A 26839-nucleotide genomic window follows, 5' to 3' on the forward strand; every position below is an offset into this window, starting at 1 on the left:
ATTTATAATTCTTGCTTTATTAATTTGCAATATAACATTTTCTTTGTGATTTATTCATATTTAAGTATGTAAGGTTATAATGGCCTCAATTCATTAACCACATAATGTCATCTCTTTTTGTTTGCTGTGATTTGTGATTTTATAGGTCAGTTTTCCCTATTTCCCTGTTGTGTTGGTTCTATTGTTCTATTTCTGTGTTTCCTTTAAAATGATTTTTTTTTAAAGCAGTGTTCTTGGTTTCTCAGAGAGCCTTTGTGCTTTTTGGCTGTCAGCATAGCCCAGCGTTTTGACTGCCACATAAATGAAATGTTGTGTTTTATTTTATTGTAAGAATTGTATTAAATGATTCCACAAAAGACATGACACATATGAATGTTTTCTCACCTATTTCTTAATATTTAGCCTATGTAATTTATTTTTTAGGTTGTATATTATATTGTTATATTTAGGAACAATTTAATGTTTACTGTTATTTAAGATTGCTTATATTCTTTTATAAACTCATAGCATGAAGCTGTGCAGAAATGCAAGTGATTTTTTTCTTTATACTTTTAGTGGAAAGCCACATGAATATTCAGCAGCATGTTATTTTATTATAAAGCTCATTACTTTTTAACATAGCATTTCACCACCTTTACTAAAAAATGCGAAGTGTTGTATTTGGATGGTGTTTATATAGGGCAGTTCAATATAGGTATTGAAAATATTTTAAACTATTCAAGGTTAAATAGTTTAATAAGTAAAAGGAAAATAAGATGCAGTTTGCATTCATTTTCATTTATGTTTATTGTTTAAAAATTCCTTTAACGGGCCAGGCGTGGTGGCTCACGCCTATAATCCCAGCACTTTGGGAGGCCAAGGTGGATGGATCACTTGAGGCCAGATGTTCGAGACCAACCTGGCCAACACGGTGAACCCTTTTCTCTACTAAAAATACAAAAATAGGCCAGGCGCGGTGGCTCAGGCCTGTAATCCCAGCACTTTGGGAGGCCGAGGCGGGCGGATCACAAGGTCAGGAGATGGAGACCATCCTGGCCAACATGGTGAAACCCCATCCCTACTAAAAATACAAAAAATTAGCCCGGCGTGGTGGCGCACACCTGTTGTCCCAGCTACTCGGGAGGCTGAGGCAGGAGAATGGCGTGAACCCAGGAGGCGGAGCTTGCAGTGAGCCGACATCGCGCCACTGCACTCCAGCTTGGGTGACAGAGCAAAACTCCATCTCAAAAAAAAATTAGCCAGGCGTGGTGGCGGGCACCTGTAGTCCCAGCTGCTCGGGAGGCTGAGCCAGGAGAATGGCGTGAACCTGGGAGGTGGAGCTTGCAGTGAGCGGAGATCGGGCCACTGCACTCCAGCCTGGGCGACAGCGAGACTCCGTCTCAAAAAAAAAAAAAATAAATAAAATAAAATAAAAATACAAAAATAAGCTGGGCATAGTGGCATGTACCTATAATCCCAGCTACTTGGGAGCCTGAGGCAGGAGAATTGCTTGAACCCAGGAGGCAGAGGTTGCAGTGAGCTGAGATCACGCCACTGCACTCCAGCCTGGGCGACAGAGTGAGACTGTCTCTGGAAAAAAAAAAAAAATTCCTTTACCAAATCGTTATTTCCTCAGACCTCTCAAAAATATAAAATGAGTATTTTTGTTAATGTTGATAGTCAAATAGCTAATGTTCAATAATTTTCAATGAGTTTATTAGACAATGTTCAAAACAATTCTAAAACCAGATAGTTTTGCAATCCAAAAAGTAGCACAGTTAGTAATTTTGCCAGTGTTAGAACAGTTTGAATATATTAATACTATTAATAATAATTTCTAATAAGAACGGAAACTGTCCCTTTAGGTTTTCATTGAAAATCCCAATATTATCAGCAATCTCAATATTAGTTCACTGCGGCATGTTATCTAGAAAGATAAGCACACTCTTACATATAATATTTGATTAGTAGAAAATAACATTGAATGTTAGTGATTTGAAGGTGTGTATGTTTAAGCATCTTGGTTTATGCGAGAGAACATCAGAACATCATAACTTATCTATTATTATTGTAGTTTTCAGAATAATGTAATCTCTTTTTAAACAATGTAATTTTTTGGTCTACTTGTGCTAATTCCTATTTCTAGTATGCAAATCACACAGAATAGCCAATATATTCTCTACAGTAGAGTTATCTTCTTTTCATTTAGAACTGTTTTCACCCAAAATAGCAAAGTTATGCTTTTATTCCGTAGGAGTCCTAAATAGTGCTAATTCAATTTTGTGAATTTTAGCTTATAATGTTTATTATGAGGTGATATTTTATTTTTATTTGCAACAAACATTTCTATGGCCTTTCGCACAGTTTAGGCCATCAGAGAGGTCTTTAATAAATGCCTAAGATAAGTATGCCTTTATAGACACCCATACACACACACGTATGTATGTGTCTATAAATACACATTAGCAAAATTCAGTATGTTAATACTTTTCAGACTTATGTGTATTTCTTTCACTTTAGATTTTAGTCCAGTGGAACCTAATTCCTCAAGTCTAATGGAAACCAATCCTCTGGAATGGCCAGAAAGGCATGTTCTTCAAAATTTGGAAACTTTTGAAAAAACTAAACAAAAAATGAGGTAATACTTGAATCTGTAGTAAAGCATGTGATAGCTCAGTAATTTGAATGAACTCTTTTTTAAAGTAGTCAAATTATGTTTATGAGATTTAAGCAGTTTATAGTTTTATTATAAAAGAAATACATACTTACTGTGAATAGATAATCACTAGAGTAGTATATCAATTAAAAGGGAAGTGCTCATCTTGCTCTGCCCTGCACTTGTACCTTCTAGGTCTGTGTCATCACAGTAAACATTTTGGTGTATAGCCTTTCAGACCATCTTCCATAGACATACACAGTATATGAAGATATAAGAAAATCTTACTACAAGAACATGTAAAACGAAGTAGAAGTACTTGCCTCATTTGAACCACTTTGATCTGTTCCTATTTTACATTCATATACATTTATACAGTGCCTATTAATGAGCTGTACGAGGCAGGATTTCTTGTTTTGTTTTGTTTTTGTTATTTTGGTTCAATACATAGTAGGCCCTTAGTACATAATTGTTAAATGATGGAATAAAAGAGGAGAAGCTAAGCTCTCTTACATTACTTTTCTCCCAAATATTACAAATCACATTTTTATTTTTAGCTTCTCCATGGATAGTATTTTATTACTTGCTGTAGCTTTGTTTCATACAGATGAAACAGCCATTTATTGAGTACCAACCATGTGTCAGGCGCTGGGAATATGAGGAATAACAAGCTATGCACTGCCCCTCTCATCTAGAGTTTAGCTTTTAATGAAAGCAGCAATCAAAACAAGGGACAAGACAAGTAAATATAATAGTTGTAAATTATTATGTGTGTAATGAATGAAATAAAAAGACTGGGGGAGAATAATTTTATTTGTTGTGGGGAAGGAAGTGGTAGTACTCACTTAGGTGAGGTGGATGGTCAGGGGTCTCTTAACGTCTTAGAGGATGTTAACATTTGAGCTGAGACGTAACAGATAAAATGGGTGAAGTACATTCAGTCACACAGGACCAACTAGGTCCTCATACACAGTTCAGATTTCATTGTAAGTGCATTGGTGGGAGGATTTCATATGAAAGAGTGATGGGATATGATTTTGCAAAAATTTTGCTTTCTTGCGGCAAATAAATTGCAGGAGGGAGAGATTAGAGCAGAGAGACAGATGGCTCTATCTGTAAGCTAAGTGAGAGATGACTGTGATTTCAAACTAGCAGCAGTAGTGGGAACAAATTTGGGAGACACGTTGGTGGGAAGCTGGTGAAAAGCTTCCTATGATGCATTAGATGTGGAATAGAGGGAAGGGAAATGTTGAAGATCATTTAGATTTCTGCTTCATTTGAGTGAGTGGTGTTCTTCTGGGGTAGATGGGTGGAAACTTAGGGTGAGGACAGCTTTGGGGAGAAAAATCAAGAATTCTTCTTTAGGGATGATACGTTTGATCTATGAATTATCCAAGTGGAAATAACAAGTGGACTGTGGGGATATCTGGAACTCACTCAATTTGGAGTTATCTTCAGTAGGGGTTTCCAAATACATGATGGTTGATGAGTCACATGGTAAGATTATGAGGCGAAAAGAAATGGAGGCTAAGACCGCTCCTTAAGAATCCCTGGTGTTTATAGGTTAAGCAGGAAAAGACAAAAAAGAAGAGCGAGAAAAGGACAGGTTGCCCACGAGGGAACCTCAATTTCTTGCCTACCAATTTTAGATCATATCTTATAACTTCCCACTGGGAAAGACGAATAATTAACACCCCTATTTTTCTTCCCTTTTTGTCTTCTGTCTCTAAACCTTATGATATTTGCAGTATACAATTCTTAATTTTATTTTTCTTCTCTCTGAGTTCCTACTCTAACTTGGCTGACACTACCTGCATATTTGTTATCCTGGTATTTCTTTTGATTATGTTTTAGATTAGTTCTGTATTTTCTTGGATTTCATATATTAAAGAGAAGTCTGATGCCAGATCGATTTTTGTTCCTCCATAGGTATTTTATTTTGTCTCTAAAACTTTTACAATTTTCTATTTTCTTAAATGTTCTGAAATTACAAGAGGCCATGGTATGAGATGTTTTAGATTCAAGTCTTTTGTCTTTTTGTGGCTCTGAGATATATCTTATTATTTCTTCAATACTATTCTTCTCTTCATTTTCTTTTTTTCTTTCTCTCTGAAATACCTATTTTAATTAATATTAAACATTCTGGATTGATGTTTTTTAATATGTTTTTTTCTTAATACTCTATCTCTTTAACTTTTCTGCTCTATGTTCTGGGGAATTTCCTTTACCTTTGGTTTCATCTTTTCTGTTAAAATTTTTGGTAGTCATATTTTAAATTTCTAATAATTTTCTCTTGTTCTTCTGCTGTATTTTTTCTAGCAACCTATTCTTTTATTAATAAGACTTGAAATGGTACTATAAGGATATTAATTAGAATTTTCTTTAAACTTGTTTTATCTGTTTCTTGAATTGTCTCATTTTCATTTGCAGCTGTTTTATTTGTTCTTCTGGTGTTTTTCTCTTATGTGTAATTTTTCTCCAGTGTCTGGTGGTCCTTGATTGTCTGTTCATAACTAGGAATTTAGGGCCATGTTGCTTTCTGTAGGTAGTTGGCATGTATTTTCTTTCCATAGGTTTAGTCCTGTTCCCCACATCTCTCACTGATATTAATGTTAGGAGAAGGGAGAGCCGGGGTAGAGAATGTTTGTTAGGCTTCACTTTAGGGCATACTTAAGGGTATCAGCAGGCAGGAAGCGTTGGTGCTTCACCCAGCACTAAATTACAGGGGCTTTATTCTAGGCCATCACCACTGACACTGAGACAGGCACTGTATCTTTACAAATTAAAATCATTGTATAGCTCCTACCCTGCTGAAGTATGAAGTCCAGAGAAAATTTGAGTGTTTTGTTGACTGTTTTTATTAGATTAATATTTTCAGTTTAAAAACAAAGGAATGGGAAGAGGAAAGAGGCACTGTCAGTATTTTATTGACCCTTAATGTACAGAAATATGTTTAAAACTGTAATGTCAACATTTCAATCATGTAATTATCAGTAATTATGCTTAATTTGAGTAATAAAATAATCAAGAAATAGTTGAATTAATATAAAGTTAGGAAATTAATTTTCTGTGCATACATTGAAATATTTTATTTATGCTATGGTAACAGAGCTATGGTGATCTGTGATTCAGTGCATAATGAAACCTCTAACTGGAAACATCTAATTGAAACTACAGTGTTTTTCACTTGCCAGTATTTAAAACTTTCTGTGAGTTTTTTTTCATTTGTAGAGTGATAGAGTAGAAATAGTAACTAATTTGGAGTTAGTCTAGTTCTATCATTTTAAATAGCTGTATCACCCTGGGTCTGTAATGTAACCTTTTGTATGTTAGCATCTTTACTTGACAAGTAGGAATAATGATTGCTTTTTAAGCTTGGCATGCCGATTTTCACTTTACAAAGTACTTATTTTTAGTTATTATTTCATTTTGAGATAAGACCTATTCCATTTTTTTCAAGGAAACTTGTGAGGATTAAGAATATATTATATGTAAAGTAGTTTGAAAAATATAAAGTCCTGCATGTATTTCAGGTATATAATAATGATTCAGTGCTTATTCATAATGTCATAATCATGGCTACAAGAGACTTTGGGGAGATTTCTGATTATTGTCTCATTTCATGGTTGTGCTTCAAGTAATCTTTCCAGTTCATGGACAATTGGAACATTCAGTCACTTCCCTCAAAAATTTATAGTATTGTGGGGTTTCAGAACATACAAGAGAATTTAGATTTAAGTTTTATAGAATTGGTAACTTCACACCAGTGAATAATAGGCCATCATTAATAGATAATGTAATTATGTTTCTTTTAAGTAGTTAAAATACTACTTGTTGACATGATAACTGCAAGTTTTATTGTGACCTAAAGATTTTTTAAAACATAGTTAGAAACTAAGTTATTTGCAAATATTTTACTTTATTGTCTGTCGTAAATGTTTAATTCTCCAGTGTTCCTGGTGTGTTTTTCTGGTTTCTGCTCACATCTTCTTTTCCTGACTATGCTTTTTTCTTTTTGACTCTGGCTTCTCTCTGGATTGAATTCACTTTTAATAAATCTGCATAACATTATTTTCCCAGAACTGGTTCATTACCTCATTCATCTGAACAGTTGCTGGGCCACAAAGAGGGTCCTCGGGACTCAATCACATTATTGGATGCTAAAGAATTGCTGAAGTACTTTACCTCAGATGGATTACCCATTGGAGATCTTCAACCTTTACCGATTCAAAAGGGGTAGGTTATAAACTTATAATTTCCAGTTAACTTTTTAAAAATTACTTTTAAATAAAATTGTGTCTCATTTCCTTAGTTAATTGATGCCCTATGCTACTCAGGGAAAATTTATAAGTTTGATCCCAATGTTTGTCTGTTGGCCTTAATCTTCACTTTTTACCTTGGCAAAATATCCTACTGTTTTGTGGTATCGAATATAAGAGAAACAGGAATAAGAAAAGCAAACTCACCATATTCCCTGTAGAAGTCAGTAACTTCTATTTGGTATGCAAAGGACAATACTTTCTAATAAAAAATTGGAATTTAACTTACAAAATTTTTTTTTTAGTTCTCTTTTCTGTGTTACTCTAGTGTTGATATTGCCACTACTCAGCATGAGCATTGTCAGGCATGCCTAATAGCAAAAAGCATGGCCTTTCACCTGAAGAACAGGAAAGTGTAACAAAAATGCTTTTGAAACTATGACATTGCCAAGTAAGAATTCAGTGTCTACGTGAATAATTTACAACTAATTTGACTTCCAAGACAGTTTTCACTAAGTTACTAGTTAATAAATGCTGCACGTTGCTGACTTTGACAAAATTGCCTGTAAAATTGTGACATCAAATACCTGTGGGAATTGAATAATTTACTAATTACTCTAATGTCTTTTTAATTGTTAATTCATTATTTTGAAAACCTTCCAAAAGACCTTAAAAATTGTAGATCACTTTGATCACTTTTATAAGCTTAACTGGAATTATACTGTGATAAATAATTGCCTTTGAAGGTGAATTTTGGAAAGGAGTTATTTGAAGGCAGTTATATCTCAGAAATATTGCTGGAACATTATTGCTTTATGTGCGTGTTCACTAGAGAGAGAGATAAAGAGCAACTGAAAATTTGAGAGTCTTAATGACTTAATGATTTTAATGACATAAAAATTATATAATTTTGGAGTAATTTTTTTCTCATAACTTTGAAAGATTGATAACCTTTTGTTGTGGGAATCAAGAAAGTAAAGAAATATACATGTTTTCATCTATTTAGTTATTGGATTACTGTCCTTTCAAATCATTAAGCACAAACTGGCAGAGTCCGTTGGTTTGCTTAAACTGAATTAGTTATGTAAGTTGTACTCTTTTTGACAGAATGTCTTTCTAGATGCATTGTAGGGGAGATAAAGTTAGTTCTTTCTGGAAACTAATTGTAGGTGATTTATTTAGGAAAATTTGATGTGATTCTTCAGTGTTAGTAAAGAACTGCATGGCTATCCAATGTATGTTCTGTTAACATTAGAGTTGAAGGATGAGTTTTCATGGTAATAAATCAGGAACCTATGTGCTCTTATTAAATGTTTACCTGCACAAGAAGCCATCCAAAATGCTGTGTTAAACAAAGTACAAACATGACTCCTATGTATATACCAAGGAAATAATACACATTGACAAAACACATTTATCAACATGTTTATTTTAGAAAGAAAAACTTGTGAGTGGAATTAAACAAAAAAAGGTAAGGTTGCTGAGGGCGATTGATATAAGAAATGAGAGACAATATGTTAAAGGAAAGAAGTAAAAGCTAGATACTTAAAGATTTCCATTTTACAAAATTATTTTAATAATCATCGAAATACTGGGGTCGCTGTAATTTACTAATGTTATTTTTTGTGGAATAATTTAAATTGATGCATTTGAATATAATGTCTGCTTTTTAGGATTCATTAATTGGCATGAATTTTACATTTTAATGTAATAATTTCAAATGCTTATCATAGTACCCTAGATAATTTTCAGTGGCAGGACACTTTTCATTACTAATGCCGTAGGAGGGAAAATGTGATAGCAAATTTATTCTTAGTACTCTACTATTTACTTGCCCTTCTACATACCATTTCCAACTCTTCTGAACTCAAGCCCCGGGTATTTCATTTTACCTATTAACTATTTAAAGACCACTGTTGCATAATTTCCCCATTTCCTGAACTTCTGAGCTTCAGGACCATGATCCATTTCATTACAACAGTGGTTTCCAGCTCAGAGAAGGATGGCACCTATCAGGATAATCCAGAGAGCTTAATCTAATTGCAGTGACCCTCTTCTTTCCCAGATTTTGATATATCTCTGTAGTTCTAGGTGTGGAAAGGCTTGAGCATGAATATTTTATGTAAACTCGACATATGATTAGTTCTAACATGCCAGTTGATTGAAAACCTACTTCAGAAAAAGAACTGAACTCAGCAGTTAGTCCCTATACCCTCTGATATTTAAAAAGTTGCTGACTCTTAAAGTAGGTGTCAATGACTACATTCTCAAGCAAAGAAAGATCTGGGTCCCGCATGTGTTTTAGTAGGAAGTAAATACTTTTATTGTTACCAAAGATTCAAGTTGACTTTAATTATTCCCCTGCAGAAAAGGATTTAACTAAATGCCTAAATGTTAGTTTACTCTACCAAGGAAAAAATCTTCCAGAAATAAGGCTGCTTCTTGGCTGGACGCAGTGGCTCATGCCAGTAATCCCAACACTTTGGGAGGCTGAGGCTGGCGGATCACTTGAGGTCAGGAGTTTGAGACCAGCCTGGCCAACATGGTGAAACCCTGTCTCTACTAAAAATACAAAAATTAGTTGGGCATGGGAGCGGGTGCCTGTAATTCCAGCTACTCAGGAGGCTGAGGCAGGAGAATCGCTTGAACCTGGGAGGCAGAAGTTGCAGTGAGCTGAGATCACACCACTGCACCCCAGCCTGGGCGACAGAGTGAGACTCTGTCCTCACTGCACCCCCCCAAAAAAAGAAAGAAATAATACTGCCTCTTGAATTTCCATTATAAATCATATTCCATTTTTGTTTTACCCATTTCTCAAAGAATAGTTTTGTGCAATAAATAACATCATAACTTATTGAGGTACAGAAAATGTAAGTGATGAAAGCCAAGGCCTAACATTGGTTCATTTCCTTCTTATACTTTCTGGTGTGCCTTAAACTTTATCCAATATAAAATTCCAATTGTAGAGGAAAAAGTCAGATTTGTTTCATTAGATACTTTCTTTAACTTTCTCTTTGTCAGTAAATAAACTTTGAATACAAATGAAAAATTTTTTGTTTCAGGGAAAAGACTTTTGTTTTGACACCAGAACTTAGTCCTGGGAAACTTCAGGTCTTACCTTTTGAGAAAGCCTCAGTATGTCATTATCATGGAATTGAGTAAGTTTTTATTTGTACTTTACTCTTCTGTATGTTGTTGATACAGCCTCTCTTGTGTGAAGAGTGACTTTAATAAAATGATATAAATTGAGACGAGACCAAGAGGATATGTCAAAAACCTCAAAAAGCAAAGCAGTGCATACAAAAATAATTTGTCTTCTGTTGAAGAAGTTATTTGATGATTAATCAGCTTAACAGCATTTAAGCATCCTGTTATTAGTTACTGGATATTTTAATCAAAATTGTTTTGGTCCCTGTGTTATAAATGTATATTCACACTGTGGGTCACATTAATATTTCCTGGTCACCAATTACATTGTAGTTGCTCAGAAATTGTTAGATAGGGCCCAGCATTTCAATACTAGATATTTTTCCAAGAGAAAGACTTATACAAGTATGCACGTAATAGTTTAATTCTCAATATCCTCAAACTGGAAAGAGCCTAGGAGGATATCGATAGGAAAATAGATAAACTATGGTATATTTATATAAAGCAATACTATTCAACTTTAACAAGGAATGAAATATCGATACATCCAACAACATTAAATATCTGTCTGTGTGAAAAATAGTTGAAATAAGGATTTCAGGCCAGGCACGGTGGCTAACGCCTGAAATCCCAACACTTTGAGAAGCCGAGGCAGGTGGATCACTTGAGCCCAGCAGTTTGAGACCAGCCTGGGCAACATGGTGAAACCCCGTCTCTACAAAAAAAATACAAAAATTAGCTGGGCATAGTGGTGTATGTGTGTGCCTGTAGTCCTGGCTACTCAGGATGCTGAGGCAGGAGGATCGATTGATATTGGGAGATTGAGGCTACAGTGAGCCATGAGCATGCCACTGCACTCCAGCTGGGTGACCGAATGAGACCCTGTCTCAAGAAAGAAAAAAAAAAAAAAGAATTTGAAGACTTTGAAATTAGCAATATGAAGTATACCATTCAATAATGATTTATTTCTAAAAGAAGTCCTGTATGAAATGCTAATTTGAATCTAAATGGTAAGATAAGATTTTTAAATTGTTCTGTGAACAACAGATAGGCAACTCGGAGATAACTACTAAATTACAAAAAGATAAGAAATGCCACCTGATCCATGTTTTTAGTTCGGCTATTTGACTAAAGAATTTCTTGTTTGAGAGGATTATTGTTCTCCCTTTAACATGAAAAAGATAGGGATGTTTCCCAAATAGCCTTAAATTTAGCTGAAGCTTTTACTTAAACTATGTTTTTAGCCATATACCCTTCTATGCATTGATTACAAAATTTTACTTCTCTTTTTTCTTTTACAGACAAAGTCTCACTTTTTCACCCAGGCTGAGTGCAGTGGCACAATCTTGGCTTACTGTAACCTCCGTTTCCCAGGTTCAAGTGATTCTCATGCCTCAGCCTCCCGAGTAACTGGGATTACAGGCATGCACCACCACGCCTGGCTAATTTTTATATTTTTAGTAGAGACGGGGTTTAGCCATGTTGGCCAGGCGGTCTTGAACTCCTAGCCTCAAGTGATCCACCTGCCTCGGCCTCAAAAAGTGCTGGGATTACAGGCGTGAGCCACCACACCCAGCCCAAAATTTTACTTTTCATTTATACTAAGTTTATTAAATTTAAGTGGGAACATCTTGTTCTACTATATAAACATTTGATTAATAGGATATATTTTTCTGTTTTCCCCCTTTTGATTTTATTAAAGACCTAGAAATTAAACATTATAGAAAAGTTTATAATGAAAACCAACAATTCCTTTCCTTGTTACCACCTACCTGCAGTCCCAGTTTTTAGGGAAAAAAAAGAAAAAAAAAAATTTATTTGTTTGGTTTAGTTTCCCTGGTGGTTATCTCTCATTTTAAAAAATACCCTTGTGTCAATATTTTTAACTGTCACAATATAAAATATTGACTCTGCTATGAAGATTTGGTTCCTCTCAAGTTGAGCTCTCCGCTATTTACTTTCATGTTTTTAAATATATATACATTTAAACTTCTTCTTATTCCATCAGCTATAAAGCAGTATCTCCCCCACTTTATTTGATAAGAATTTTAGGACCTCCTAATCTATTAAAGGAAACTAATTAAAAATTTTAGGTATTTTGTATTTAATTTGAATGTGAAAGTTGAAACCAGTCAACAGTGTTTATATTATTATTATGAAAAATAGTGTTCACTGTTGAGAAAATGTACTAATATTAACATTTGCTTTGCTACATGGCCAGAATACCCCAGGACACATCTGTTTTTCACTTCTTCGGCCCTATAAACACACTGAAGCACTGATTTGAATAAAATAAGCTACAATAATTACATTTTAACTGCTGACTAAAGTGTCCAACATATAATCTTATTTAGATTATTTCTCCCAAAATTTTAATTTAGTTTTGTTTATTCTGTGTCTCCATCTCGCTACTCTTTTTTTTCCCTGCTGTTTTTAATTTACTATAGAAAAAATCTTGATATATACAAATTTATAAAATTTGTCAAGGATGTGTTCTTCATGATCATTTATCAAAATATTAAATTAAGACTTATTTGAGTACTGTGTCCTGAAGGGCTTAAATCTACACAGAGCTTTATTAACTTATACACATACAATGTTATGAAATTCTGATTCACTGTAAAAAGTAATTCTCTTCTCTACTACCTACCTACTCCCATAAACAAATAAACAAATCTGTGACTCACTTTTTTTTACTGTAAATTTATGCTCACTAAACTGGGGACATTGAGACTAGGCTGACAAAGTTGTAGGAGGTGAGCACCATGAATTCAGAAACATGTTTTTTTCAAGAAGATTTGGGTGTATAGTATGAGAGCCGATTTATGTTCAACATAGATTATGGACTAGAAACAAAGTCAAGTAACATGTTAAAGTAAATATGAAACTACAAAGAAAGTTCTCTTACGTTGTTGTGGGCCTTTAGAACCCTGGAGCTCTCTCTGATACAAAGGAATATTTGGAAAAAATGTGTTAATTGCAATGGGAGCAAAACAATGTTTTTAAGGCAAAATAAAATATTAACCACCGTTGGCTTGTTTTTTCACTTATTTACCCTATCCTGGAATTTAAGATGCCATTAATTGTAAAATGCACTGTTTTATTAAACAGCAAATTAAACTCTGCTGTCATACTCTGACAATCATTTGATCACACCAGGCTCTCATTGCTTTGAAATTTCCTTCATCTATTCCAAGAGATTTGGCAGTTTCTTCTGCCTTAATTCGTATTGGTTGGTTTGTGATAGGCAGTATTTTGTCTATTTCTTTATTTACAAAACAAAAACAGCTTCATTGTCTTATGGGTGTTTTTCTTTGTTAGGACCCATAAATCATTTGCTTATTGTTTTGTAAGAAAATATGGAATTGTAGTCATTCATCCAACAATAAATTTTTACTTCACTAATATCAAATATACACCCTGCCCCCTGCCTCTCTGTTTCTTTTCTCTAATTTACAAAGTAAATTTTTGTTCCGATGGCAAGTCATAGTATAATCATTTTAAAGATATTTTAAATGGCAATTAACATCAACATGTACAGTGTGCATAATTCAGTTGAAGCTATGACATTATGAATAGCTGTGATCAAGAGATGTTAAAAACGGAAGAAAAAAATCTGCATCTTAGAAATAAAATCTTAAGGTAGAAAGAAATATTCATCTTAGAATCAAAATATGCATCTTTTCTCTCAAAAATTTTCTGTATTCAAGCTCATCAGGCATTATATTGCCTCTTGCCAGACTTTTGAAATTCATGTTTCTAATTTTACTCTAGATTCTACCAATTATCCATGATAGAAGTAGGACTTATCAGTAACCCTTAGGGTTGCTTCTGGTTTTTAATGAAATATGTTTCTTAAGCAACAGACTAGAGAAAGAATATTAGCTAGAGAGATGCCAGAGACCTACGTTCTACTCCCTACTCTGCCACCAACTCACATTCAGATTTAGAGTTCAATTTTGTCACCTGTTAAATTAAACTGAGTAGATCAGAGATTTTTCAGTCCTAGTTATAATTTAGAATCATCTAGGTAGGCTTTTTAAAAAGTGTGTACTTTTAATATTTACATATAATTAATTTTAATATAATAAGATGTTTTGATGTACATATGCATAGTGAAATGATCACTGTAGCCAAGCAAATTAACATAACTATCATCTCACATAGTTACCTCTTGTTTTGTGTGCCGAGAGCACCCAAAGTCTACTCTCTTAGCAAATTTTCAATATACAGTACATATGATTAACTATAGTCCATATACTATATGCTAGATTTCTAGATTTATTTATCCTACATAACTCCGCAACTTTGTACCCTTTAATCTACATCTTTCTATAACCTTCCCCATCCCCATAACCACTATTCTACTCTGTTTCTATGGATATGAGTAGTTTTTTAAGAATCACCCAGGCAGATTTTTAAAACTGTCAATGACAGAGTATTACCCTAGACCAATTAAATCAGAAACACTGAGCACATAGTATTTCTTGAAAGCTCTTCAGATGGTTCTAATGCTCAGCCATGTGTTGAACAGGAGTAAGATGATTCTTACACTTTACATAGAGATAGTATACTAAAATGGTTAAAGTCAGGCTCTGAAGTCACCAACCTGGGTTTACATTCTGGCTGTGCTACATATTATCAGCATACTGCCAGCTTTACTGTGGTAGAAAATAAATCTAATGATGATGATAACAATAATAGTAACATACATTTCTTGACTGCCCTGCTTGCATGTTTCAGGCACTGATTCTAAGTGTTTATGTGTACAATTCGAGGAATTATCACAATAGCTTTTTCAGATAAGTACTGTAATTCTCATTTTGCAGATGAAGCAACAGAATCATAGATAAAGTTAAGTAATTTGGCCAAGTTCTCACAGCTAATAAGTAGAGGAGCCTGGATTTAAATCCATGGAATCTGACTCCGTAAGTCTGTATCAAATATGTAAGTGTCACAAGGGAAAGATAAGATTCTTAAAACCTCCATCAAGCAGTCAGATGTTCAGGAAATGATACACTCCTTGGGAGTTGAACTAAAATCTTTTGGATACAAAAATCTGATTTTAGGCAGTATCTTAGAATTTTACAGGTAAAAATGACAGATCACAGAGAAAGGTTTTAATTTGTACAGTGCTACCATCACATATGTGAAGCCATTTGTGTTTTTTTAATGCTGTTGTAGATAGGGAAGAAAGTGAAGAGTTTTCCAAGATCACACAGCTCCTAGGTGATCTTCCTGATATCCTTGTTTGTTGTACTTAACAACCTAGGATTTCTTTGAGTCCAGAAGCATTCACTGAGCTGACATTTCATTGATGCCCTGAATCAGATTCAGCTAGAAACCACATGCACAGAGAGCCGAAGTGTTTGAAGGAAAATCTGTCAATCAGCTAATAAGGTGGGAACTGAGTTTCAAAGAAAAAATTCGAAATGTTCTAAGCTGTTTGGTGAGCCAGTTTAGAATGCCTTTATACCCTTTTAATCTTTGTGTTGAGAATAAACTTGCCCTTTCTAACAGAAGTCAGCAGTTCATGTTGTCATATATCAGCCATACTGAGAAATCAGACATTGGTAGAGTTTTAAAAAGCATTAAAACAGCAACTGTATTATTTTGAAAATAAGCCAAAGGATTAACTTAATCTGTTGCCCACAAACACAAGTGAAAGAGAAATCAGATTGTACTTCACATTTTTTAATCTTTTGCCATGTTATATAGCAAACTAGAAGGAAACTGAACTTGGGAGGGAAATAGGCCAGCCACTCAACCTTCCAGCAATTATTAGGAAATTAAACAAGAACTCTTAAAGTAAATGTCCTGCTATTTTCTAATTGAAAGGGAAAAGTCTGTTGCTCTCATGGAGGTTTACATTTTAATGCTCTTTCACTCATTTTAGATATTGCTTGGATGACCGAAAAGCTTTGGAAAGAGATGGAGGATTTTCTGAACTTCAATCTCGTCTTATTCGTTATGAAACTCAAACTACCTGCACCAGAGAAAGTTTTGCAGTACCTACTGTGTTGAGCCCTCTTCCATCTCCTGCAGTTTCGTCAGAGCCTGCAAGTGTCCCTGATGGAGAAGTTTTACAAAATGAACTTCGAGCTGAAGTATCCCGATTGAAACGGAGATCTAAAGATCTGAATTGCCTTTATCCCAGAAAAAGGTGATATATTACATGCACATAAATAGTATATTGACAGAAAGTATTTTAGTCTTGAGGATTTTTATTTTATTTTATATTAGTCTTTCAGGTTAATTTCTTCATGGCAAGAAGTTTGTTTTATGAGCTGTTGATGATTTTGCTTATAAGTTATAAAAAGAAATGATTTGGAAAAAAACACAGTTTCTTGGTTTATATGCTAATATACAGTCCATTAGCACAATGGATTGTAAAGTTTTTAAGCCATGGAACAGTGGAGATTTCACCCCATAGATTAAGCTGCTGAGCTGCCCTGTTGAAGAGACTGTTTGGGGATGGGAGTTCTCCCATTAGCTCTTACTTCCCTTTCCCCTCAGTTTCCTGCCTGCATTGTTCCCTTGAGCAAGAGATTCCATGAGGTACCATTTTTAAAACACCTGTTACGTATAAAATATAGCTTTAAATGCTACATAATGATAGAATATATGAAATTTTTCTGGATGCGTTGTTTTGCTAACTAAATAAAATATTCAGATACTTGATCAGAAGTTAGAAGTTTATGTAGTGAACACTAATTTTTATTGAATTTATGTTATCTTTAGAACCTTTGTCAAACTTAGGTTCTTGGCATCTAAAGCAAGGCTTGAATTCTTATTGTATTTAAACCTTGCAAAAAGTATGAACTATATGAAAACATAACTTTCAGATCTTTTTTTGAATAGTTAAAAAAGTTAGAATACTGTTACCCTGATATGGAAGAACTCAGTCGTTCTTATGAGGACTTTATAAATTCATGGTACTTTTTATACCTGATAAAATTAAAGAGCAACAGTAACATTTGGGGTACTATATTTATAGCCATATTTCTTATTTCTGACCTGTGGCTAATAAAAATATATGTGTTCCTAAAAGGAAAGTACACTGTGGCCTCTGGGTCAGCAGAATTGAGGGCTATAAGACCCTATCTTGTAAAGGGAAAAATTTGGGTCTTGTTGGGAACAAATGTAAACATTTTAGGAAAATTGAAGTATGAGCCAGTTTTAGTTTATTTGTATTTGTTTTAACACTATGACTTATTCTGCAAGGGAGTTCCGTGGGTATAAAAAGATACAGGTTGTGGTGTTTCTGTTCAAATTATCTTAAGAGAAAAGTATAAGTATCTAACAGATTAGTATTAAATATATAAATAGCAGCACTCTTGGCATGCATAGCTGATTTATTTGAGAAATTGTAAATTGGAGGGATGGGAGAGAGTATAACAATATTGTTTGTTGCTTTCTCTGTTAGCCAAAATCCTAGTTTGCTATTCATTACCTTCTATGTTTTAGTTACTCATCTGAAGAACTAAGGAACAACTTTATAATATGATGTTTATTGCTTACTTAAGGCAGTAATAGCAATAAATTTTGTTCACTTTTCTTGAATTTATGTTATAATGGATATAGTGGTAACACTATAACATAGTGTTATGTATTATACCACTGTTATAACATAGTGGTATAGTGTTATATATTATACCACTGTAATAACATAGTGGTATAATATAATGGTAACACACTGGTAAGACAGAAAATGAACTTCGATGTTGATTCGCTTAATGGATATAGTTGTAACATTTAAGACAGAAAATGAACTTCAATGTTGATTCACTTAATCTACGTTCTTGATTTTTTTCCCCTACTGTAGACTTGTGAAATCTGAAAGTTCAGAGTCTCTTCTTTCTCAGACAAGTGGTAATAGTAATCACTATCATCATCATGTGACATGCAGAAAGCCACAAACAGAGCGGTCCTTACCAGTGACTTGTCCGTTGGTTCCAGTTCCTAGCTGTGAAACTCCAAAACTTGCTACAAAGACCAGTTCAGGTCAAAAAAGTATGCATGAATCAAAAACATCAAGGCAAATTAAGGAATCAAGATCACAGAAACACACACGGGTAAAGATTTATTTCCCATTTTTCTTAGTTCTACATGGAAAGACTTTTTAAATTTGATTACTTTAAAATATATGTCTAAAAAATTTTATGAATGAAATGAAACGATGTCTAGAATTTACCAGTGTAAGAAGGATGATAGGAAAGTAGGTGGGGATATAAATGAAACAAGGTTAGCCACAGATTAATCATACTTGAAGCTGGTTAAAAGATATATCAAGATAGAAATTTGTTATAAAATATTCTCTGCGTGTCAAATATTCTCTACTTTTCTACGCTTGAAATTTCCCATAATAAAAAATAAATATACACTTACATATCCCTGCTGTGTGTAACTTTAACACTCAGATTTCAATTCAGAACTCATGATTTGAGTTCCTTAAGACACTGTAGTCATTTCCTGCTAACATATTATTCCTGTGACACTTCTGACCATGTAAATATTAGATCTTTTTTTCTCAATCATTTTGTCTTAATGAACCTGTCTGTCTTTTAGCACAGCAAAATGAATGTGTAATTCACAGGATTGAACTCTAAAGCTGAAATAATAAGTTTGTGCCTTTTCCAAGAAATATTAGTCATATGTTATGTTCTGTTCAAGATACTGAAAGAAGTAGTTACTGAAACCCTGAAGAAACACAGTATTACCGAGACTCATGAATGTTTCACTGCATGCAGCCAGCGTCTCTTTGAAATCTCTAAGTTCTATCTAAAGGTACAGTATCTTCTCTACTAATGGCAAAATTTAGTTCATGTTCTAATGTTCCTGTTTGACATAAAAAAAAGTTTGAGTATTTTTTATACTGAGAGCATATACTTGCTGCCAGATTTATTAAATGATGGAGATAGAAAAATTGAAGCCAAAATACTTTATATTTGATTTGATTTGAGTTCTCATATATAGAAAGCTACATTTTAACCAATATCCTATTTCCCCTAACATGCGTTGGACTTATAGGTAATAAGCCTCATAACATGTTTAATTATTAATTTTTTAATACAGTTGGCCCTCTGTATCTGTGGATTCTATCTATATCCATGGGTTCCGCATCCGTGGGTTAACTGCAAATTGAAAATGTTCTGAAAAAAAAAAAGGATGCTACATCTGTACTGAACATTTACAGACCTTTTAAAAAGTATATGGGAAAATGTGCATAGGATATATGCAAATACTACACCATCTTATATAAGGGACTTGACTGTCGGTGGATTTTGGTATTCTCAGTGGGATCATGGAATCAGTCCTTCGCAGAGACCAAGGGATGACTGTGTAGTAAAAAGGCTACTGGACTAAGTATCAAAACACCCAGTTTCTAATTTTGGATCCATTATCAGCTAGTTGTAAGACATTGGAGAGGTCAGCCACTCAAGATGGTGGTTTTCTAAAACTTAGACAATGTTAGATTATGTCCAGCCTTAAGAGTTTCTGACCTGAATCACAGTTATCTGTGGGTTTCTGGTTAAAACTGCAGATTTATCACATATCCAAGAGAAAGGACAAGAAAAAAACTAGAAATGTTTTTAATACATATTGAACAATAACAAAAAAACACATAGAAGTGTAGTGTAAGAGAGTGAAAAGAGTTACAATTTAATTGGGTGCCTAGTGGAATACTAGTGAGAAGCATGTTAATTCCACAGAACCTGAGGTGCTCAGGATGTGAAGACACCAGGTATCATGGAAAGCAGGGGCAAGGGTCCATGTAGAAAGCAGGGAAGTTAAATAAAGATCTGCAAAGTGACCTGGAGATTGTCCAACTTGCTCTGCGTGCCCTTCTCCCACAATGTTAACTAAAAGGTCTATCATACATAGGTTTTTCCACCCACCTCAGTGACGGTGTAGGAAATAGCCGCTGGGGAAAATATTGGAAGCTGCAGTGGAAAAGCTAACTGGCCATCTTGAAAAGAAACCAGTGATAATCTCTGCTCCGAGTTTCCAGTCAGATTTTTAGTGTCTCACTTTTAAATATGACTAGACAGCCACGGATTAGCAGGCTTTGAGGAAAGCTTCTAACACAATTGATGCCAAAACATAAAGGAATAAAGGGAACTCTGAAGAAGCAGGAAGTTGAAGAAAACTTCATAAAAACTATAATTCTCATAGAAAGAAAATAATCGCATCCATAAAACTAGAACAGGATGCTGTTTCCAAAAAAAGCATAAAACATGAAAGCTCCATAACATTAAAAATATGATAAAATCAATTAAATAGAAAGGCTGAACAGTTGAGATGGAAAAAATTTACCAGAAATTGGAATCAAATGACAAAAACATTAAATCCAGGATAAGAAAATTGGAGGATTAATATAGAAGATCCAAAATGCTAATAATATGAATTTTGTATTTTTTGAACAATTTTCTCTCCTTTGTTCTCAAAGTTTAGAAGAGAGAAACTTGTTCAAAAATGTAACAAACTTTCCCAGGAGTGGACACAAGTGTCCTAGCTTGTCCAAACCAATGAATGAAAATTCTTCAACAAGTCACATAATTATGGAATTTCACACCTCTTAGCATGGAGAGAACATTTTCTAAAAGCTTCCCTGGAAATAATCTAGTTTATATATAGTGAATCAATAATCAGAATGGCATTGGACTTTCCAATGTGGAAAGTGTTACTTTCCACAGTAACACTGTGCTAGAAGATAGTAGAAAATAGTGCTAGAAGATAGTAGAAAAGTGTCTTCAAATTCTGAGGGATGTGTATTTCTAGAATTAAAAAAAGAAAAAAGAAAAGAAACTTATGAGGGAAAGCGACTTACCTAGTGTTCTATACCCAGTCTGGAATGCAGTCAGGTATGAGGATTTAATGAAGATACATTCAAACATGGAATATCTGAAAAAGAATTTATTTTACCCTTTTGAGGAATCTGCTAGAAGATGAAGTTCAACAGAACAAGGGACTAAATCAAGAAACAAAACAAAAACTAATCTAAAATGGAAAAGACAAGTCCTAATAGGACCAGGCCTAGGCAGCAACTAGAACAAATTAGAGGAGGCTATGGGAAAAAGATCTCCAGGTTTAAAAAATGTAATTAAAAAGACCAAAAGCAGAAAGGAAGCTGAACTGAGAGATTATCCTGTATACTTCAGGGCTTGAAAAAACTTTGCTGTACATTTAGCCCATTTATTGCCAGTATTTAGGAGGGAAAAACCCAGAATTATATACATGGAAAGCTTAGCAAATGAAAAAAGCTAACAGGTAGTTAACAGGATAAATAGAATATTGGAAGAAAGATAAATTATAACCATAATACATTAATTAGCACAGAATTGAAAGTGTTTACATAGATACAATAGTACAAACACTGCCTATTTACTAATCAAAAATTGTGGTACAACTGTTCTTAAAAGGAAGAGAAGGAAGGTTTTGTGTACGAGACCTGGATCCATCCATGACTGTTCTCCCTAACATCAGTAGTCACTGTCTAAAAGTGTTTAATCACCAAGTAGCAACATAAGCATAGTAGTTAGAAACATTAAGGTATAAATAAGGGAAAAACCTGAAAGAATTGAAAGTGGCTGTCTTTATGGAGTGTAACTTGGAAGTACAACAGATAACTGCGTCTTATCTTTTTAAATACAATTCCATTTCTTTTACTTTGTAATTTGGTATAATCACTAAATTTTTAAAAGTGAGACATCAGCTTCCTTTTGTATGTCATTCTATTTTATGATGGAGTCAAATAGCCAAAATGAAGAAAAGATATCTTTTACCTGATAAATAAATACAAACCATATGTTTGTTTCTGGAGTAGTGCAGCATTAGTGGATGCTCACGGTGGAGGATGGGAGAGTAGTGCAGCATTAGTGGATGCTCACGGTGGAGGATGGGAGAGTAGTGCAGCATTAGTGGATGCTCACGGTGGAGGATGGGAGAGTAGTGCAGCATTAGTGGATGCTCACGGTGGAGGATGGGAGAGTAGTGCAGCATTAGTGGATGCTCACGGTGGAGGATGGGAGAGTAGTGCAGCATTAGTGGATGCTCACGGTGGAGGATGGGAGAGTAGTGCAGCATTAGTGGATGCTCACGGTGGAGGATGGGAGAGTAGTGCAGCATTAGTGGATGCTCACGGTGGAGGATGGGAGAGTAGTGCAGCATTAGTGGATGCTCACGGTGGAGGATGGGAGAGTAGTGCAGCATTAGTGGATGCTCACGGTGGAGGATGGGAGAGTAGTGCAGCATTAGTGGATGCTCACGGTGAAGGATGGGAGTTATTTTAGGCCAGCTCTATTGGGAATAGCAGAGGAGAGTGAGATGGACTTATGTATATGTGTATGTATTTTGGTTAGAGTATTTTGATATTTCAGAATGGAACTAAATTATAATCTAGTACTTAGATTTTTTTGTTGTTGTAGTCTGTCCCTAATCACATTGATACTTATAGAATGATTTAGGATAATCTCAAGTGTATTTAATAATAATGAGTTGTTCTTTGTAATTTAATGTGCAGATTGTAAAATGCTGTCTTTTATTATGTTTAGGATCTTAAAACTTCAAGGGGTCTATTTGAAGAAATGAAGAAAACAGCAAACAACAATGCTGTACAGGTAAAGAAATTATTCCCATGAAACTATATTCAATTAAATTGGTATTTTGTTTCAGGGTTGCTCTGATGCCATTATATATGCAGCAGTGATTAGTTACTGGTCTTTTTCAACTCTGTCCCTATGAAAACTCTTTAAGAAACTTAATAGGCTTATTTAGGCTGAGTATTTTATAGTATTTAATAGGTTGCTCTGTCAGCAAAAGAGTTTCTAAAGTGACGCTAAGAAAGCAAAAGAAAAAATAAATTATCTGACGTGCTGGAAAAACCAATCCATTTTGGTTAGCTGTTTTCGAAGTTTAGTTTAGTTTATTTGATTCCCCATTTGAAACATATTTTCATATAAAGGTGAGAAAATGGAGCAGAATCTTCATTTCATCCAGTGAGAACATTATTGTACTCAGTATTGGAAGTCCAACAAAAATGTTCTTCCATTAGAAAATAAAATGTGTATTTAAGTGTAAGATTTCAGTATCATCCTTTTTATTTGAAATTTTCTACCATGTTCTTTTGAAGTTTTTACAATATATTTTTCTATTACTTGTGTTTTCAAGAGAAATCTTCTATAACATATTTTTTCTCCCCCTAGGTGATTGACTGGGTATTAGAAAAGACAAGCAAGAAATGATACATAATCATTCTCTTTAAAACAATTATAAATTGGATGGAGCTATTATTCACTACTTCTTTTCTTAGTTTGAAAATTATAAACAAATTTTAAACTTTATTCAAAGAATAGATGTTATATTTCTAAAGAATTTCATGAATATATATTCTATATTTGTATAGTTTGAGGGATGCTATGTTAATGTATTTTTAATTAGATACATATTTTGTACAGTGTTACTATATTTTAAAGTTATTTTTATATGTTTTAAAATGTTTACTCTTATTTAATTATTACAATAAACAGATTTTTTTTTTTTTTACTTTTTGGATTTCATGTCTTTGTTGTTAGGTGTACTAAGTAAGTTAGGCGTGCCTTACATTTCTTAGACTTAAGTAAGATATTGCCAATGGCTTTTCCCATGTTTTCCAACAACATAGTTTATTGGACTGCTCCCGATTTAGAGCATGTTGGCAAAAAAAATACAAACAGGCCTCAGCCCTAGAGCCACCATTGTTGGGGCTATTAATGTTCATTTGGTATCAAAAATGAAGAAACAAGATAAATTGTGAAAATAAGGCATAATTAAAATGACACTAAGTACAGTCTCCCAGGAAAAAAATTGTCTTTTCCCATGGTAGAAAATTTGGAAAATGCAGAAAATACAAAGAAGAATGAAAAAAAATTACCAACATTCCCCCCTACTGTCTAGACATATCTGCTGTATTTTAAAAATATATGTAATTATTTTTAAATACTTTCAAAATTTGAATCATATATGTTGTTATGCATATGTGTGTGTTATGTGTGTATTAATTTATAACCTGCTTTTCACATAACAATATGTTGTGAATTTTATGTCATTATTTTAATAACTGCCTAATACAAATGAACCACAGTTTGTTTAATCCCCCATTATTGGACATAAAGATTCCGTTTTTCCCTGTAACACATAACACTTTAATGAATCTTCCCAGTATGTCACTATTTTCCTAGTATGCTTTTTTAGGAGGGGAATTTTTGGGTCTTAAGCTTTTTCGTAAATATTTTTAAATTGCCCTCCTGAAAGACCAGTATGAACTCTCACCGGCAGAGTCTCTATTTCCCTTTTTGATGACTGAAAATAGTAAGGGTGAATTTTTTTAAAACATGTTGGCATCTCTGTAATTGTTTATTTCTAGCTTTTGCCCATTTTTCTTTTGAACTGTTTTTGACTTTTTCTTACTTGTTCATACATGTTCTTATATATTAAGGATATTGGCCCTTTGTCTTTTTGTTTATAGTGTTCTGAAATTTTTAGTTTTTATGTAATCAAATCTACCATCTTTATAGTTTCTTCCAATTAAAGAAATTTGCTTATCACATGTGCTTTACTTGTCTATGTTGAATTCAAAGTGAATGCTTTCAAAAAGCATTTCTAGGGTTCCATGAAATTGCTGATTTGAAATGCTCCTTTTTGTCTGAATTGTTCACTGCCATAGGAATTGCAAGAGTGAGCCAATATTTGAATATTCTATTAGGTTAGCAAAATTGTCTTTTGAAATGCTGTACCATGGCTGGGCATAGTCGCTCATACCTGTAATCCCAGCACTTTGGGAGGTTGAGAAAGGAGGATTGCTTGAGGCTAGGAGTTTGAGACCAGCCTTGGCAACATAGTGAGACCCCCATCTCTAAAAAAAATTAATTAGCTGCACATGGTGGCATGTACCTGTAGCTACGTAGGAGGGCACTTAAGCTACTTAGGAGGCTGAAGTGGGAGGATTGCTTGATCCTAGAAGGTCAAGGCTGCAGTGAGCCATGATTTCGCCACTGTACTCCAGCCTGTGAGAAAGATCGAGACCCTATCTCAAAAGAAAAAAAAAATGCTGTACCAATAGGCGTTTTTAAATGTAAATTTATTTAATCAGACTAATAAACATTTATATTATGAGAGGAGCCAGTTGGTTTTAAAGTACAACAGATTAGATCAGGCAATTTGAAAACATTCCTGGGAACAGAGTAATGGTCATAGGAAAACTCTCGTAATGTCCATTTGCTCTTCTAAAAATGGGGTAAATAATGCTGACTTCACAGGGATCATGAAAAGATGATAATCATGGCCAACATTTATTGAGCACTATATGACAGACATTATCTTAATCATTTTACATTATCTCATTGAAGCCATATTAGGTAGCTGTTTCCCATTTTATAGGTAAGAAATTGAAGTGTAGCAAGATTAAGTGTCATATCCAGGATCACATAGCTCAGCAATTACAGAGCCAGAATGAGAACTTGTATTTGTTGAACCACACTGCTTATCCAAACATAGGATCTCTGCAAGTGTTGGTGTATCCATTTTTTTATTTGTTTTTATTCCTTTCTTCCAAGGATCCTGGTTTTCTGCCGTACTTAATAATATACATGAAAACAAGTTTGAAGATAACCTGTAAGCCTCATACCATTTAAAATATTTCTTTTTGTGAACATGCTGGATAAACTTTTGTAATGTTGTTTGAAATTTAGCATATGTAAATTACATCAGTTAACCTGATTGAAAGCAAAAGTATAAACGAAAAAACTAAATTGATGTAATCACTTATTAAAAGGACATAGGATAGCCAAATAACTTTGTAACAGAAGAACAAAGTTGGGAGACTTGTTTCTTCACTTCAAGACTTGCTATAAAGTTACAGTAATGAAGACAATTTGCTATTGGAATTAGAATAAGCATATAGGTCAATGGAACAGAAGAAAAGCTTATAGGTATACCTATATATCAAACTTTTCATTGAAGAAAAAAAGGTCTTTTAAAAAATTGAACTTGAATAAGGGGATATCCATCCATATGGAAAAATAAGTTACCTTCAACCATAACCTCCTACCATTTGCAACTATTAATGTGATATGGTTCATTATTTTATATTTAAAATCCAAAACCATAAAACCTATAGAGGAAAACACAGAAAAATCTTCATCACTCTTGGAATAAAACAAGGATTTCTTAGAAAGGACACAAAAAGTACAAACCATAAAATTTAAAAAAAAAATTTTACTTCAAAATCTAAAAGCTGCTCTTGGAAAGGCACCACTAGGAGAGTGAAAATGTAACCCACAGACTGGGAGAAATTATTTGCAATGCATATATCTGACAAAGGACTTTTATCTAGAATATGTGAGGCACTCTTAACAGCTTAATGATAAGACATAACCCAAATTTTTTTAAATGGGCAAAATATTTGAAAAAAACATTTCACGAAATAGGATATAGGAATGGCAATAAGCACATGAAAAGATGCTCAACATCATCAGTCATCAAAGGAATGCAAATTAAAACCATAATAAGATGCCTCTAAACACCAAGTAGAATGAATACAATTTTGAAACAGACTTTACCATGTCTTGGTGACTATATGATGCATTTGGAAATCTCTTTTTATTCGTGGGTGGGGGTGGAAGAGGGTCTTGCTCTGTTGCCTAGGCTGGAGTGCAGTGGCAGGATCACAGCTCACTGCAGCCTTGACCTCCCTAGCTCAAACAATCCCAAGTAGCTTCCTGAGTAGCTGGGATTATAGGCAAGCACTGCCTTGCCTGGA

The 26839-nt window shown here is 34.1% G+C and overlaps 1 protein-coding gene across 1 annotated transcript in view; it reads left to right on the forward strand.

Annotated features, from left to right (window-relative positions):
* MTBP (MDM2 binding protein) overlaps positions 1-23585 on the forward strand; it is a 78229-nt gene extending 54644 nt beyond the window's left edge. Inside the window, exons 15-22 of the mRNA XM_024250975.3 lie at positions 2500-2617; positions 6716-6871; positions 9957-10052; positions 15938-16204; positions 17867-18116; positions 18715-18828; positions 22596-22661; positions 23247-23585. Of these exons, the coding sequence (XP_024106743.3) occupies positions 2500-2617; positions 6716-6871; positions 9957-10052; positions 15938-16204; positions 17867-18116; positions 18715-18828; positions 22596-22661; positions 23247-23285 (1106 nt within the window). The 3' untranslated portion in view covers positions 23286-23585. The remainder of the gene's footprint in view (positions 1-2499; positions 2618-6715; positions 6872-9956; positions 10053-15937; positions 16205-17866; positions 18117-18714; positions 18829-22595; positions 22662-23246) is intronic.
* Positions 23586-26839: the final 3254 nt, after the last annotated feature.

Source organism: Pongo abelii, chromosome 7 (genome assembly GCF_028885655.2).
Source record: "Pongo abelii isolate AG06213 chromosome 7, NHGRI_mPonAbe1-v2.0_pri, whole genome shotgun sequence".
Lineage (NCBI taxonomy): Eukaryota > Metazoa > Chordata > Mammalia > Primates > Hominidae > Pongo > Pongo abelii.